General features: G+C 44.2%; 1 protein-coding gene across 3 annotated transcripts in view; it reads left to right on the forward strand.

The window, feature by feature from the left end:
- The window catches only part of LOC129712726 (uveal autoantigen with coiled-coil domains and ankyrin repeats protein-like), a 122,311-nt gene that overhangs the window by 57,992 nt on the left and 50,079 nt on the right, over positions 1 to 14,240 (forward strand). For all 3 annotated transcript variants that reach the window (XM_055661396.1, XM_055661398.1, XM_055661397.1), the window contains exons 2-4: positions 5,161 to 5,291; positions 9,652 to 9,740; positions 13,014 to 13,078. In XM_055661396.1, coding sequence (XP_055517371.1) covers positions 5,161 to 5,291; positions 9,652 to 9,740; positions 13,014 to 13,078 — 285 coding nt within the window. The remainder of the gene's footprint in view (positions 1 to 5,160; positions 5,292 to 9,651; positions 9,741 to 13,013; positions 13,079 to 14,240) is intronic.

A 14,240-nucleotide genomic window follows, 5' to 3' on the forward strand; every position in this document is an offset into this window, starting at 1 on the left:
CTTCCTAAATCCCACCATTCCACTCTCTTTTAATATGCTCCTTCACAGGTTAGTCTTTGTGCACTGATTAGTGCAGATTGGCATCAGTTTGTAGCTGACAGTTGCACCTGTGAGGTGTATCGAATGCTTCACTGGATTAGCAAGGCTGCATAAATGGAAATTGTTGCTGAATTCCATTTGCCAAGGAAGGCTGGGCATTGACTAGCTTCTTGGCAGTTTTGTGAGATGCTTCATGGGCCAATGTTTGCTTCCTTCCCAACATTTTGCTGACCCATACTCGTTCTCTGAGTAGAAATTACAGGAGCCCTTACTGAGATATATGAATCATCGTTAAACATGGGCAAAGTGCCGGAAGACGAAAGGAGGCTAATGTTGTGCCAAACAAGGCATTGGTATAAGGCGAAAGGGGAAAGATTTAATAGGGACATGAGGGGCAACTTTTTCACATGGAGGCTGGTGGGTTTATGGATCAAACAGCCAGAGGAAGTAGTTGAAGCAAGTGCAATCCCAACATTTAAAAGACATTTGGACAGGTACATAAATAAGAAAGGTTTCAGGAATATGGGCCAAATGTAGGCAAATGGGACTAACTTAGATAGGCCATTTTGGGCATAGATGAGTTGGGCAGATGGGCCTGTTTCCATGCTGACTCTGTCTATGAGTTAGGAGTTTCAAGGCTTCCTGCTCATGTACAGATTGCTGCGTCATTGGAGAGACCAGGATCTACTTCACCTTCCAATTGCCCTGAAGAAGGTGGTAGTGAGTTGGTGCCTTTACCCACTGCAGTCTGTTTAGCATGAGTGCTTCCACATTGCTCCTTGAAGGGAATTCCCAATAATAGACTCATTGCCAATGATGGGCAGTGCAGGCAATGTATGGTTAAATCCAGCATGCTGCATGTGATCATGCAGGGTCACAACAGGTTCCTGGACTTTACATTACTGCAAAGATAGATGGAATGAAGTGACATAATCTTCTACTGCCATAGTAGAAACCTTTGTTTTCTCATTTCCAAGGGTCTTATGAAGCTAAAATCAAAGTGTTGGGGGAATGTAATGGGTTAAGCAGCATCTGTGGAGGGAAATTGTCAGGTGATGTTTGGGGTTATGACCCTTCTGCATACTGACCCGTTGAGTTCCTCGAGCAGTTTGTTTTACTGCTCCAGACTCCAACATCTGCAGTCTCTTGTGCAGCAAAGTCTGATTGGAGGATGCAGCAAATTCAAAAAGGCAACTTTACAAAGTGATAAGCAAGTGTACTCATGGTGTTCCTGAGGTGAATGATGCAAGTTGAGAGAAATTGGACGAAACCTGAGAGAGAGAGAGGAAAAGAAGGATAGTAGATGGCAGAAAGGTTGGAAGTTGCCTTTAGGAATAATAAACGTCAGATGTAAATTTAATTCATTCCTAAGGATCTGTCATTCCTACACTTTGTGATGTGTTCACCCCTGAGATGCAGGGTTTGTCACTTAACCACTCAATGCTGGGATATTTTTGGTCCCCGAGTCATGGCCAAGTATCAGTACTCTCGCATCTGTTCGAGGAGATTGTTGGTTTGAGTCCCATCTCAGGGATGCGAGTGCAAAAATCCAACCTGAAGCTTTATTGAGGCACCGAGGGAATGCTACACGGTCAGAGAACAGTGTTTTAAGTGAGTGTTTAAACTGAGACTCTGTGCCCACTCGAGTTGATGCGAAAGATCCACCTGAGGGAAGCTGGGCAGGACATGGGTTGGGAGTAATGCTGGGAGGTTGCGATGTGGGGGAAATTAAAATGGGATGTACGATTGTGAAGGCGAGCTGCTGTATATTTCTGGTGTTCTGGGGCCAAATTTCTCTTTCAGCCAGTGTTACAAAAACCTTTATCTCTGTGATATTTGTGGGATCTTGTCCCCCCAGATCCTGACCAACTTTTACCGCTGTACCATAGAGAGTATCCTGACCACCTGCTTCATGGTATGGTACAGCAGCTGCACTGCTGCGGACAGGAAGGCATTACAACGGGTGGTGAAAACCGCGCAGCACATGATCGGTGCCCCGCTCCCTGCCATGGATGCCCTCCACCGAAAACGGTGTCTGAGACGGGCTGGGAAGATCATCAAAGACCTCTCACACCCCAACCATGGACTGTTTGCCCTCCTCCCATCAGGGAGGTGGTACAGGAGCCTCAGGCCCCGAACTAGTAGGATGAGGAACAGCTTCTACAATAATACAATCACATTGCTGAACTCGGAGTCCCGTCGATAGATTTCTCTGGTCCCTCCGTCCCCATTGTTTAATTATTCTGTATTTTTTGATTATTCTGTATCTTCTTTCTTTCTATTTTTTTTATTTCTTTATGCACAACTACTACGGGCTGACGCAAAACTGCATTTCGTTGTACTCATACTTGCATTTGTGCGATGACATTAAAATTGAATTGAATTGAATCTTGCAGTGTGTAAATTGGCTGTGAACAACAAGGACTACATCTCGAACATCATTGAATTGTAATGTGTTTTAAGATGTTGATAATAATAATATAATAATAATATTTATTTATATAGCACTTTTCAACAAAACCAGTATTTGAACCAAAGTGCTTTACAGAGATTGATTAAATTAATTGAACAGATCAATGCAATAAATCCATACAAATCAAAAAAAGAGAAAAAAGAGAAAAAAGAGAATAAGAAAAAAGACACAGAAACAGTACACTATAGAAATCAACATGAAACGTCCCCCCACAGCAGAATTCACTGTGAGGGAAGGCACCAAAAATATCCAGTTCTCCCCCTCATAGTCCACCCGAGGTCGGGGCCTATATCTGGCCTCCTCAGCCATCCCGGTGTCTTCAGGCCCTCCTGCCGTGAAGCTGGATCATCGGCGTCGGTGAACATCCATCAGCGGCCTGGACTGAAGCGGCCGCTTCCCCCCCGAAGACTGCAACGACCAAAGTTCACAGGCCGCGCCGGCCGAACCCCCGACACTGGCGATCTCGGATCCCAGGCTCCGCGGTGCTGTCGACGGTCACAGTGCCCCGGAGCTTACCGCAAGGCGACCCGGTAAGGCATCGCCCGCTCCTTGTAGATGTCCCAGCATCTACACCGCCGTCGAAGCTGCAGTCCCCGCAGGAAACGCCGCTCAGCGCTGCTCCAGTTCGACTAGGCCCCACAGAGAGGACGAAGATGCGGTTCGGAGAAAAACCGCATCTCCGACCAGGTAGGACTGGGGTTAAAAATAATTTCCCCCTTCCCCTCCCCCACCCACCACATAAAAGAAGACCTCCAAGAAACACCTCATATTAACAGGACTAAAAATAAAAATAAATAAGGGTGAAAGGACGGACTGCAGGAGGAGCGGCCATACACAACGGCGCATCACCCCCGCAGTCCGCCACCATATATGAAACTATGAGGCATAGATAGGGAAGAGAGTCATAACCTTCTTTCTGCACTTGGCTTCAACAAATTGCCCCTAGTGTGTAGGACACAACAATATGATAACAAAGCAGTAGTAGACGTTTGATCGATGATCAGCATGGACATTATGGGCTGTAACCAAGATGGCGCCCAAGCTAGGTGACTCTCCGCGTGTTAGTCCCAGTGAGCAGTCACTCATTGCAATCACTCCACTCTTTCAAACCTCCACGCATTTCTTACCATTCCCTTTACACTGCGTTTCACTGTACCTCAGTACACGAGACAATAAACTAAACCGAACTGCAGGGCATGTTTCCACACTGTATCTCTAAACTCTTAACAAACTAGAACTTTTAAGCATTTTTTGTGTCTATCTTTGGTTTAAACCAGCATCTGCATTGCCTTCAAACACTTCGAGCATTAAACTGCTTTGCTTGTGTACGGGCCAACAACAGTTTCAAGATGCGTACGATTTGGAGCCAAGCACATGGCAAATGTTTCTAAAGGAACTGCAGATGCTGGTTTAAACCGAAGATAGATACCAAAAGCTGGCGTAACTCAGTTGGACAGGCAGCAACTACTGGAGAGAAGAAATGGGTGACATTTCGGGTCGAGACCCTTCTTCAGACTGGGTGACATTTTGGGTCAAGACCCTTTAGAAAACATATAATATATATGAAACGTCACCTATCCACATTCTCCAGAGATGCTGCCTGACCCGTTGAGTCACTCCAGCTTTTTGTGTCTGCATGGCAAATGTTACTTGGTTTACATGGGCGAGACGAGGGAGATGGTAGAGTTTTTAAATAACAAAAGGCTCAAGACATTTCCTCAACCCTACTCCCACAGCTCATGGCTATAAGCTTCAAGGTAGTGTTCACCACTATCCTCCCCTCTGCCCACAACATTAGCAGAAGCCCCCGTTACCATGCCCGGAGTGCAGGGGTAGGTTGGACGGTGCTCAGCAGCTGCTCGGCAGTTGAATAAGGCCATCCCAAGCTTGGAAAGGTGCTCTTCCGAAAGATCACTGCAGGACAGCGTCAACTCGCCCAACACCTGCAGCAAGGAAACCCAAAACCCAATCAGACATACATAAAATACTGGGGTACCTCAGCAGGTCAATCAGCACCTCTGGAGAATGAGGATAGATTACATTTCATATATATCATATACATACATATATTATAGAAACATACAAAATTGTTGCCGATTCAATGGCTGGACATCCAACATGGAGCCAGGCCTTTTGGCCCATTGAGCCAATGCTAAGGGGAAAAGAGCAACATAGTCTGTGTAGGAAGGAACTTCAGATGCTGGTTTACACCGAAGATAGACACCAAGTGCTGGAGTAACTCAACGGGATAGGCAGCATCTCTGGAGAGAAGGAATATAGTCTGGCTTGATTTAGTGATTCATGCTGAATCAAACAATGTGGTGATGTGGCAAAGTTTGGGCAAGACACCTTTCCTTTCTGGTAGCTTCTGAGGAGTGAGCTTTACTCCTCTCGAATGGGCTGATGGTCAGGTTAACAATGGATGTGTCGATCAGTTAACATGTACCCTCGCTTTGCAGAGAGTCTGTGTTGCCAAACATGCCTGTGTCAGATTCTTGCACTGATTGGACGGGACAGATGTTGCTGTACAACATGCCAGAGTTGAAAAAGAAGGCTTTCCTTACATTATTAAATTAAGATATTAATATGCTGTGTGGGCAACACTTCATAAATTCACTGGTGATAAATTTGCTTCTTTTTAACTGCAGACATCAGATTGGAGCAAATATGATGACCGTTTGCTGAAGGCAGTGGAAAAGGGAGATGTGGATAAAGTAACATCAGTGCTGGCCAAGAGAGGGGTCATGCCGACCAAGCTGGATGTGGAGGGCAGATCAGCGTAAGTGTCCTGCAACCACTGCTACTCCTGGGCCCACCTTCAATCAGCCTTTCAACTTCCATGCTGAAGATTGACACGGAGAGTGGAGGTTCGACCCAACAAGTGGCGGGTGGAGAGGGGTGTCCCAGCAAGTGTGGGGGGGATGCTTTCAATATACGGGATGTTGTACAATATCTATTTGGCCTCCACTCGTTCACACTGTGTCGAGATTACCCTTCCTGTACACTGCTGGCATCCTCTCACTTTCTCTCTGGCTCTAGCTCCAAGTATCTCTCTTCTTTCATGTGCCCCCACCCCACCTCTCCCCACTCTCCTCAGGTTTCTCTCTTGTCTTCTCCCATGTTAAGACTCAGACTTTGATTTGTGTTTCTTCTGCTAATAACAGCACTGTAAAAAGTCTGGGGTATTATGACCTGGTTAAGGTCAAGTAATTGATCGCATAGAAAATTGTAGTGTTCTTGCTCAGTAAATCTGTGGTGAATGTTCTACTAAATCTGCTGCATTGCCAGACTCCTGTTTGTTTTGTCTACTTTTTATGCCACATAATATCATGAAAGATTACTTTGCCTTATCGACTTAGAATTTGTTTAATTATGGTTAGAACTTGTTAGCTCAGGGATAAACTGCGCTGATCACTTGCAAAGCTGCGCATTCTGTTTAGTGGAACACAAGTCACGATTCACCTACGGCTGGAGGAGATCAAACGCAGTTATTTGAAACAGAACAGTGGAGTTCTCAACGGAAAGCCATTAAGTCTGACAATAGAAATTGATTTTTATTAAAATTAATTTGTTCAGTAACTTCAGCCTTTGTGATAAGAGGGACGTTGAACAATGCCTCGGGCAGTGTTCTTTGGATAAAGTTCCAGTTGGTAAAATACCACTTTGCATTTAATAACATCTTTGATGTAGTAAACCTTGAAGCCTTATCGGGAGTTCTGTCAAACAAAGCCTAGTTTTGAGCCACACAGGAAGATATTCAAATAGATGACCAGACATACAGGTTTAAGGAGCACTTGCATACAGTACCCTCCTTAATGTTTGGGACAAAGACCCATCATTTATTTATTTGCCTGTTATGCTCCACAGTTTGAGATTTGTAATATAAAAAAATCACATGTGGTTAAAGTGCACATTGTCAGATTTTATTAAAGACCGCTTTTATTTTGGTTTCACCACGTAGAAATTACAGCTGTGTTTATACATAGTCCCCCCCCATTTCAGGGCACCATAATGTTTGGGATATATGGCTTCACAGGTGTTTGTAATTGCTCAGGTGTGTTTAATTCCTCCTTAATGCAGGTATAAGAGAGCTCTCAGCACCTAGTCTTTCCTCCAGTCTCTCTATCACCTTTGGAAACTTTTATTGCTGTTTATCAACATGAGGACCAAAGTTGTCCAATGAAAGTCAAATTAGCCATTCTGAGACTGAGGAACAAGAATAAAACTGTTGGAGACATCAGTTAATCCTTAGGCTTACCTAAATCAACTGTTTGGAACACAATTAAGAAGAAAGAGAACACTGGCGAGCTTACTAATCGGAAAGGGACTGGCAGGCCAAGGAAGACCTCCACAGCTGATGACAGAAGAATTCTCTCTGTTATCCCCAATTATCCCCGATTATAAAATCCCCAAACACCTGTCCGACAGATCAGAAACACTCTTCAGGAGTCGGGTGTGGATTTGTCAATGACCACTGTCTGCAGAAGACTTCATGAACAGAAATACAGAGGCTACACTGCAAGATGCATACCACTGGTTAGCCGCAAAAATAGGATGGCCGTGTTAGTTTGCCAAGAAGTACTTAAAAGAGCAACCACAGTTCTGGAAAAGGTCTTGTGGACAGAGACAACGATTAAGTTATATGAGACTAATGGCAAGAGCAAAATATGGAGGAGAGAAGGAACTACCCAAGAACCAAAGCATACCTCCTCATCTGTGAAACACGGTGGTGGGGGTGTTATGGCCTGGGCATGTATGGCTGCTGAAGGTACTGGCTCACTATTCTTCATTGATGATACAACTGCTGATGGTAGTAGCATAATGAATTCTGAAGTGTATCGACACATCCCATCTGCTCAAGTTCAAACAAATGCCTCAAAACTCATTGGCCGGCAGTTCATTCTACAGCAAGACAATGATCCTAAACATACTGCTAAAGCAACAAAGGAGTTTTTCAAAGCTAAAAAATTGTCAATTCTTGAGTGGCCAAGTCAATCACCTGATCTGAACCCAATTGAGCATGCCTTTTATATGCTGAAGAGAAAACTGAAGGGGACTAGCCCCCAAAACAAGTATAAGCTAAAGATGGCTGCAATATAGGCCTGGCAGAGCATCACCAGAGAAGACACCCAGCTACTGGTGATGTCCATGAATCGCAGACTTCAAGCAGTCATCGCATGCAAAGGATATGCAACAAAATACTAAATATGACTATTTTCATTTACATGACACTGCTGTGCCCCAAACATTATGGTGCCCTGAAATGGGGGGACTATGTATAAACACAGCTGTAGTTTCTACATGGTGAAACCAAAATGTATTAAAAATTGCCTTTATTAAAATCTGACAATGTGCATTTTAACCACACGTGATTATTTTTAATTTTACAAATCTCAAATTGTGGAGTACCGAGGCAAATAAATAAATGATGGGTCTTTGTCCCAAACATTATGGAGGGCACTGTATCTTTGTTTAATACCCTGTGTTTTTCTAACATCAGAATATTTTATGTCTCTGAGAGAGCTCATCATGCCTGTAACGTCTTTTTCCTCTGCAGCTGTTTCTCCAAGAATTTATCAAATTCTGGTTAGAATTGTTGCGTTGGTTTATGTGAGTCTTTGTGGCAACACTGCCGATCAGGCAGAAAAATTCCTTTCTGGCAATTTTACTTGGATCCGCATTCCTCTTATTGCACTTTTCCCATCCTCATTCCCTTCCACCTGCATTGCTTCATTTAGCTTCACAATTTGCAACTTCAATCTTTTTGTTTCACACCAGTTTTTTCATCTCTAGCCTTTGTCCAACAATCTGCCGATCAAATCCATTTACCCGTGTCAACCTATTACCCTGCCCCTCTTTTCACTTTATTTTCCCCCTGCCGTCCCCCCAAATCAGTTTGAATCATGACCTATCCATGTTCTCCAGAGATGCTGCATGACCTGCTGAGTTACTCCAGCACTTTATGTTGCGAATTCTGTCTCTGATTCATTCTTAACATATGAAAATATTGATTTTGTATGAATTCCAACTGATGTCCTACAATAAAGATAGGGCTTGTACGTCAAGATCTTTAGGCAGTTTCTTAGAACAACACATTTTCCTGACAATAGATTTACCTGATTGGTATTTTTTTTGTCTCATTTTAACGTAGCAAATCTTCTCACTATTTGTGAATAGAGATTTAGACGAATACAATGCTGTTTTGCTCTGGGCATTCATGGATTGTTGGTGAATTTAACTATCCAGAGGAAACTATGAATGCACAATTTTCTGTTCAGTTAATTAAAAACGGGTGATTTAAAGGAGCATATATTTTGAAAGAATTACTTGTTCCAAAGTCTTGTTCCAAAACTTAATTATGCTGCAAATGACAGCGTGTTTCTTTTAGATGGTTGGATCAGTACTTGCCTTGTGCAAGTATGATGCAGCTGAAAGCTAATTAGTTGACCTTCACTTAGTAATGCTGAGATAATTCAACATAGCGGCTTCAGTTTGAATTCTAGAGTTTATTTATAGCTATGTCAACAACAAATTTTGTTGAACTACCATAAAATCCAACAGGAACTTAATAAAAGGGAATGTAATAAATTTATTTTTTTGATTATGCAAATGATGCCACAGATATTTTACTTTTGCAAATGGAAATATCAGTAAGTGCTCTGAACATTTGAAAGTATAAAGCAATCCATTTTGGCAGAAAGAATGAGGAGAGACAATATGATCCAAATAGCACAGTCTTAAAATGTGTGCACGGACAGAGGGACCAGGGTATATAGGTACATATCTCTGTCAGGCAACATGTCAGGCAATATGACAGAAACAGTTTGTGAAGCATTCGTGCCAGAGTTTGGTTGAGGCACTTAAGCACTTAAGAAATTACAGTTGTATTTTAGATTTGATTGAATTTAATATTTAGCTGTTATGGTGGGATTTGAACCTGTGCTTTTTGATTGTTAGTGCAAGTCTTCAGTGATGTGATGTGCCTGTCACCACTGTTATTGTTGCACCCATTTGTGTGTTGCTCTTCAAAAAGCGCAAGTATAAAATAGGGTGTCTATGCGGGAGGGGAGTTTGATTCTCAAGCAGATTATTCTGGAGCACATGAGTTTAATTTTCATTTTGATTTCCTTGTCTTCCAGTTTCCATCTTGCAGCTGCGAAAGGTGATGTCCCCTGCGTCAATGCAATGCTCTCACATGGTGTTGACGTGACGGCAATTGATGCTGCAGGTAACTCTTCACACTGGCACCGGGGTCAGAGTATCAGGTTGCGTCTCAAATTGCCACTTTTAAGATAATAGTTATTTTTCTCCTGCCTTTCTCCAATTGGAACTAGTTGAACAATTTATTTCTTTGGTCTGTTTTGCCTTCGAATAGGATCGACTGATAAATGTTCCCTCTAGGTCTATCTCAAAATGGTGATTCTCTTGGCATCTAAGAATCTGTTGGTCTCAAGGTGGAATATACTCAGTGACTGAAATCCCTCTGCAATTGTGAATTCCACAGAGCTAATCTCTGTCTCAAATGTCCAAACATTTGTCCTGAGTCCATAACTATTAGTTCAAATGCTCCCAGGCACAGGAGCAAGAGAGCTATAACAAACATGCCTGTTAATTCTGCCATTGAAGGTTTCTGTATATTTCAGAGGTGTCTCTCTAACTTACTCCATAAAATGTAGGACAATAGGAACAACTTTCTCAACTCTATCCAGCAAACCATACTTTTATCCCTGTAAGATGTGTGTAACCTTCCATGGGGAAGCAGTCCAGAAGTATATATGCTGGACTGCTCTTTATAGCTACCTTTGGAATTTTTTCTTATGTTCCAACTTTGTTCAGTCTGAAGATAGTTACAACCACTCTATTGTAGAATTATTCTTGTGAATCTTTAGCAGTTCTGCCTGCATCTAAACTTAAGTGAAAAGTAAATGCCATGATGATATTTATTTGCTCTTGGTATGTGGTGTAGCATTTCTTTCATCCTCCCACTTGACCTGAGTTCATAGTACAGTGCTTTGGTGGGCCAAGAATCGTGTATTGACCAGACCAGATAAGGAAGACTTATTTTCTTGAAGATTAGTGAACCAGATTTTTAAAATATTTCAATACAATGATTTTCATGGTCTTTTTTACTAACTTTTTTTTTTTTTTTTTTTTAATAAACTTTTTTTTTAACTATACAGCTGCCATAGTGAGTTTTCAAACCAGCCTCGGGATATTTGTCCAATAGCCAAAATATTCTTACTTTGCCACTATTGCTTTTTCTCTTTCACACATCTAAGCTCCAGATGTCGATCCTTCCATCAAGCCTCTTCATTGCCATTTTATTTAGATCTCAGAACAAATTAAATAACCTAATAACATCTTCACTATGACCATCAACAGTACAGAGAACTTGCATCTGATTTTTCTGAGTTCATATGTAGTTATACAGGTGCACAACCTTTTATCCGACGATCCAAATAACGAAAAGCTCCGAATAGCGACATTTTTTCGGTCCTTGAAGAAAGGTCCTTGAAGACGTTCACCGAGGGCGGCCCGCAGAGGTGACAGCGGAACCTCTGTTCGGTCCTCGAAGAAAGGGGAACTAAATCCCCATTCATAAAAGAGAAGGTGATGGTATATTGCGCGGGAGGGTTAATAATTTACAATCTGCTGCTGCCTGCCCGCTGAGTTAAAAATTATCGCTCCCTTCAGTTTCACCCCACCTACACCCCTCTGCTTCCCGGCCATATGTGTGACCCCTTCCCTCCCCTCTCCAGCTCCCCGCACATTGCACCGGCGCGGGGGCTTTGCACTGCCTTCACGTCGGAGCCAGTGCCAGTCACCGGAGACGTCAGGACCAACGGGACACCGGCCCCCAGGCCCACTGCAAGCATGGAGATCCCAGAGACCCACAGCCAGCAGCAGCCCAGCCACGTTCCAACTACAGAGGAACACGCTCCCCGTAGGGACCGAAGCTGATGGTGCGTCTTGGTCTTGAGGTTGCGGATGAGGGGGCACAGCTCGGGCTGTGGCGTCTCCAGCCACCCCCCTGTACAGGAGCTGAGACTTGGAACTGTGGGGTTGTTTGCAGTTGCAGAGGGAGGGGGCAAGGGCGGTAAAGTTCCCAGTCTCAGCTCCATTCCAGGGGGGTGGCCGGAGACGTCAGGACCAACGGGACACCGACTGCAAGCACGGAGATCCCAGAGACTCACAGCCAGCAGCAACTCTAGCCCAGCCCCGCTCCAACTCCAGAGGAACCTGGGTTGCGGATGAGGGGGCGCAGCTCGGGCTGTGGGCGAACTGCCACTTGTCGCTGTAGCGGCGCATCGGGGAGCGGGTTCTTGTTGGTCCTGACGTCTCCGGCCGTCCCCCTGGACAGGAGCTGAGAGACGTCAGGACCACCAGAAGCCGCTCCCCGATGGGCCGCTACAGCGACAAGTGGCAGTTCGCCCACAGCCCGAGCTGCGCCCCCTCATCGGGACACCGACCCCCAGGCCCACTGCAAGCACGGAGATCCCAGATACTCACAGCCAGCAACAACTCTAGCCCAGCCCCGCTCCAACTCCAGAGGAACCCGGGTTGCGGATGAGGGGGCGCAGCTCGGGCTGTGGGCGAACTGCCACTTGTCGCCGTAGCGGCCCATCGGGGAGCGGCTTCCTCTGGAGTTGGAGGGACAGGGAGACACAGCGGCTTTTGAGAATGGTGGGCAATCACTTCCAAAGTTCTGCCCACACAGTCAGTACACCTCTCCTACACTTGTCTCCCGCACTAAGATCATCTCGCAGAGAATGATCCCAGCCTAACCCTCCCTATTCTCTCCTATTCTGCAAGAAAAAACTACATTGAAGACTCAAACTCGCGATCGAGTAACTGCCGGAATCGAGGCGCAAACTCGCGACCTTGCGAATATGAGCCGAGCACTCTACCACTGCGTCAGCCGTTAAAATCTACGCTAAAAATCTTCCATTCCGAAAGCCGAAAAATTCTGAATTACGAAAAGTGTCCGGTCCCAAGGCTTTCGGATAAAAGGTTGTGCACCTGTACTTGGAGCCCTGAATCCCAGAGTTAGCTTCTCGGTGATTGATGGGAAGAAAGCGTACGAACATGTTGAATATTGGTCCAGGATTGATGAGAGGTTTGCTAGTCCATGAGGGAGATGCTAATGTGGGAAAGAGTGGTAGAGAATCACATCAATGTGACTTTTGTTACAGTACTATGAAGAGCCAAGCAACTGGAGGAACCGTCAGAACTTGAGTTACACCACTTTTGGGTGATCTGGATGCAACAGACTGACTGGGGGCTTCTTTTTCTGTAACTTTCAACGATTCTATTTTGGGTTATCAACTGGTGCCCACTTGTCCCGCAGTGGATGTCCGAAGGAACCGTCAAGACCAGTTTAAGAAAAACTCTATTGCTATTCTTAAGGGCTGTGCAGTTGCTTATAGAACTCACTGAGAAAGAACCCACCCCGAGTCCAAGGTTCATTAATTACTGATTTTATTTTTTCGTTATCTTGCAGGACAAAGTGTGTTACATCTCGCTGCTAGAAATGGGCAGTCTCTGTGTTTGCAGCGGCTGCTTCAGGTAACTGCAATTGCATCTTGGAATTATTGATGCATTAACATGAAGATCAAGTGTATCTGTCCATGAAGAAATTGTTCTTTTTAACTTTGCAATAGAGAATGCCCAAGGGTAAAGCTGTAGCTTCTGCAGCTTCTGAATTCAGTGTGCTGGTGCCAAGTATGTGCCTGTAATACACACACTCAAGTACTTCATTTCCTGCTGTCCTATTTTTAAAACTGAGCAAACACTAGTAACACAGAGAGAGATGTTTTTTAATTCCCATTCTATTTCTTCCAGGCGATTCCATGATGGGTAGAAGGCGGGTAGATGGTTACATGGGGCGGGCTTGCTGCACCAATGGGTTGCTTTCTGTCTTGTATGTTTGTGTTCAATATTTACAATGCAGGAACAAGTTAGACACAAAAAGTTGGAGTAGCTCAGCGGGTCAGAGGCATCTCTGGAGAAAAGGAATAGGTGATGCTTTGGGTTAAGACCCTTCTTCAGACTGCGAGTCAGAGGAAAGAGAAACGAGGGATATAGGCGGTGATGTAGAGAAACATAGAACAAATGAATGAAAGATTTGCAAAAAAGTAATGATGATAAAAAGTAACAGGCCATTGTTGGCTGTGGCCTAGTACCTTCTGTCCTTTGAGATCAAGTACAGACATACCTTCCTACAGGAACAGGTAATTGCCCGACCAGTTTGCGCCAATCTCTATTCCACACAATTTTATCACTGTTTCCTCTTTCATTTTGTTGATGAATCATTCTGTTCCTATCTCCTTGGTGTGTTTATCCAGCTCATCCGTTCTCTCCTCCCCAACCTCTCCTTGTGCCACAGTTCTCTGTTCCCACCACCAAGATATTTCCTCTTGAATAGCTTGATGTATGGTTAGGAAGGAAAGCTGGTGAGATTAGATGTGGACAGAGGGGAAGAGGCTGTAGTGGAGCACAAACACCACCTCGTAGTGTCAAGATGTTTGTACTGTGTATATTTTGGGCATGTTTTCATTCATTCTAAAGGAATACTAATTGTGTTGGTCAATGCATGTGCAAAAAATATTGCATTGGGACCAATGGAAGGTAAATTTATTTGATCGTATAATCTGCAGATTTTTAAATTACGCGACATGAGTCTTGTTTGATTGGGGAAAGGAAGTGGTGGGGGGGGGGGCAAATGGGA

Source organism: Leucoraja erinacea, chromosome 33, assembly GCF_028641065.1.
Source record: "Leucoraja erinacea ecotype New England chromosome 33, Leri_hhj_1, whole genome shotgun sequence".
Classification (NCBI taxonomy): Eukaryota; Metazoa; Chordata; class Chondrichthyes; order Rajiformes; family Rajidae; genus Leucoraja; species Leucoraja erinaceus.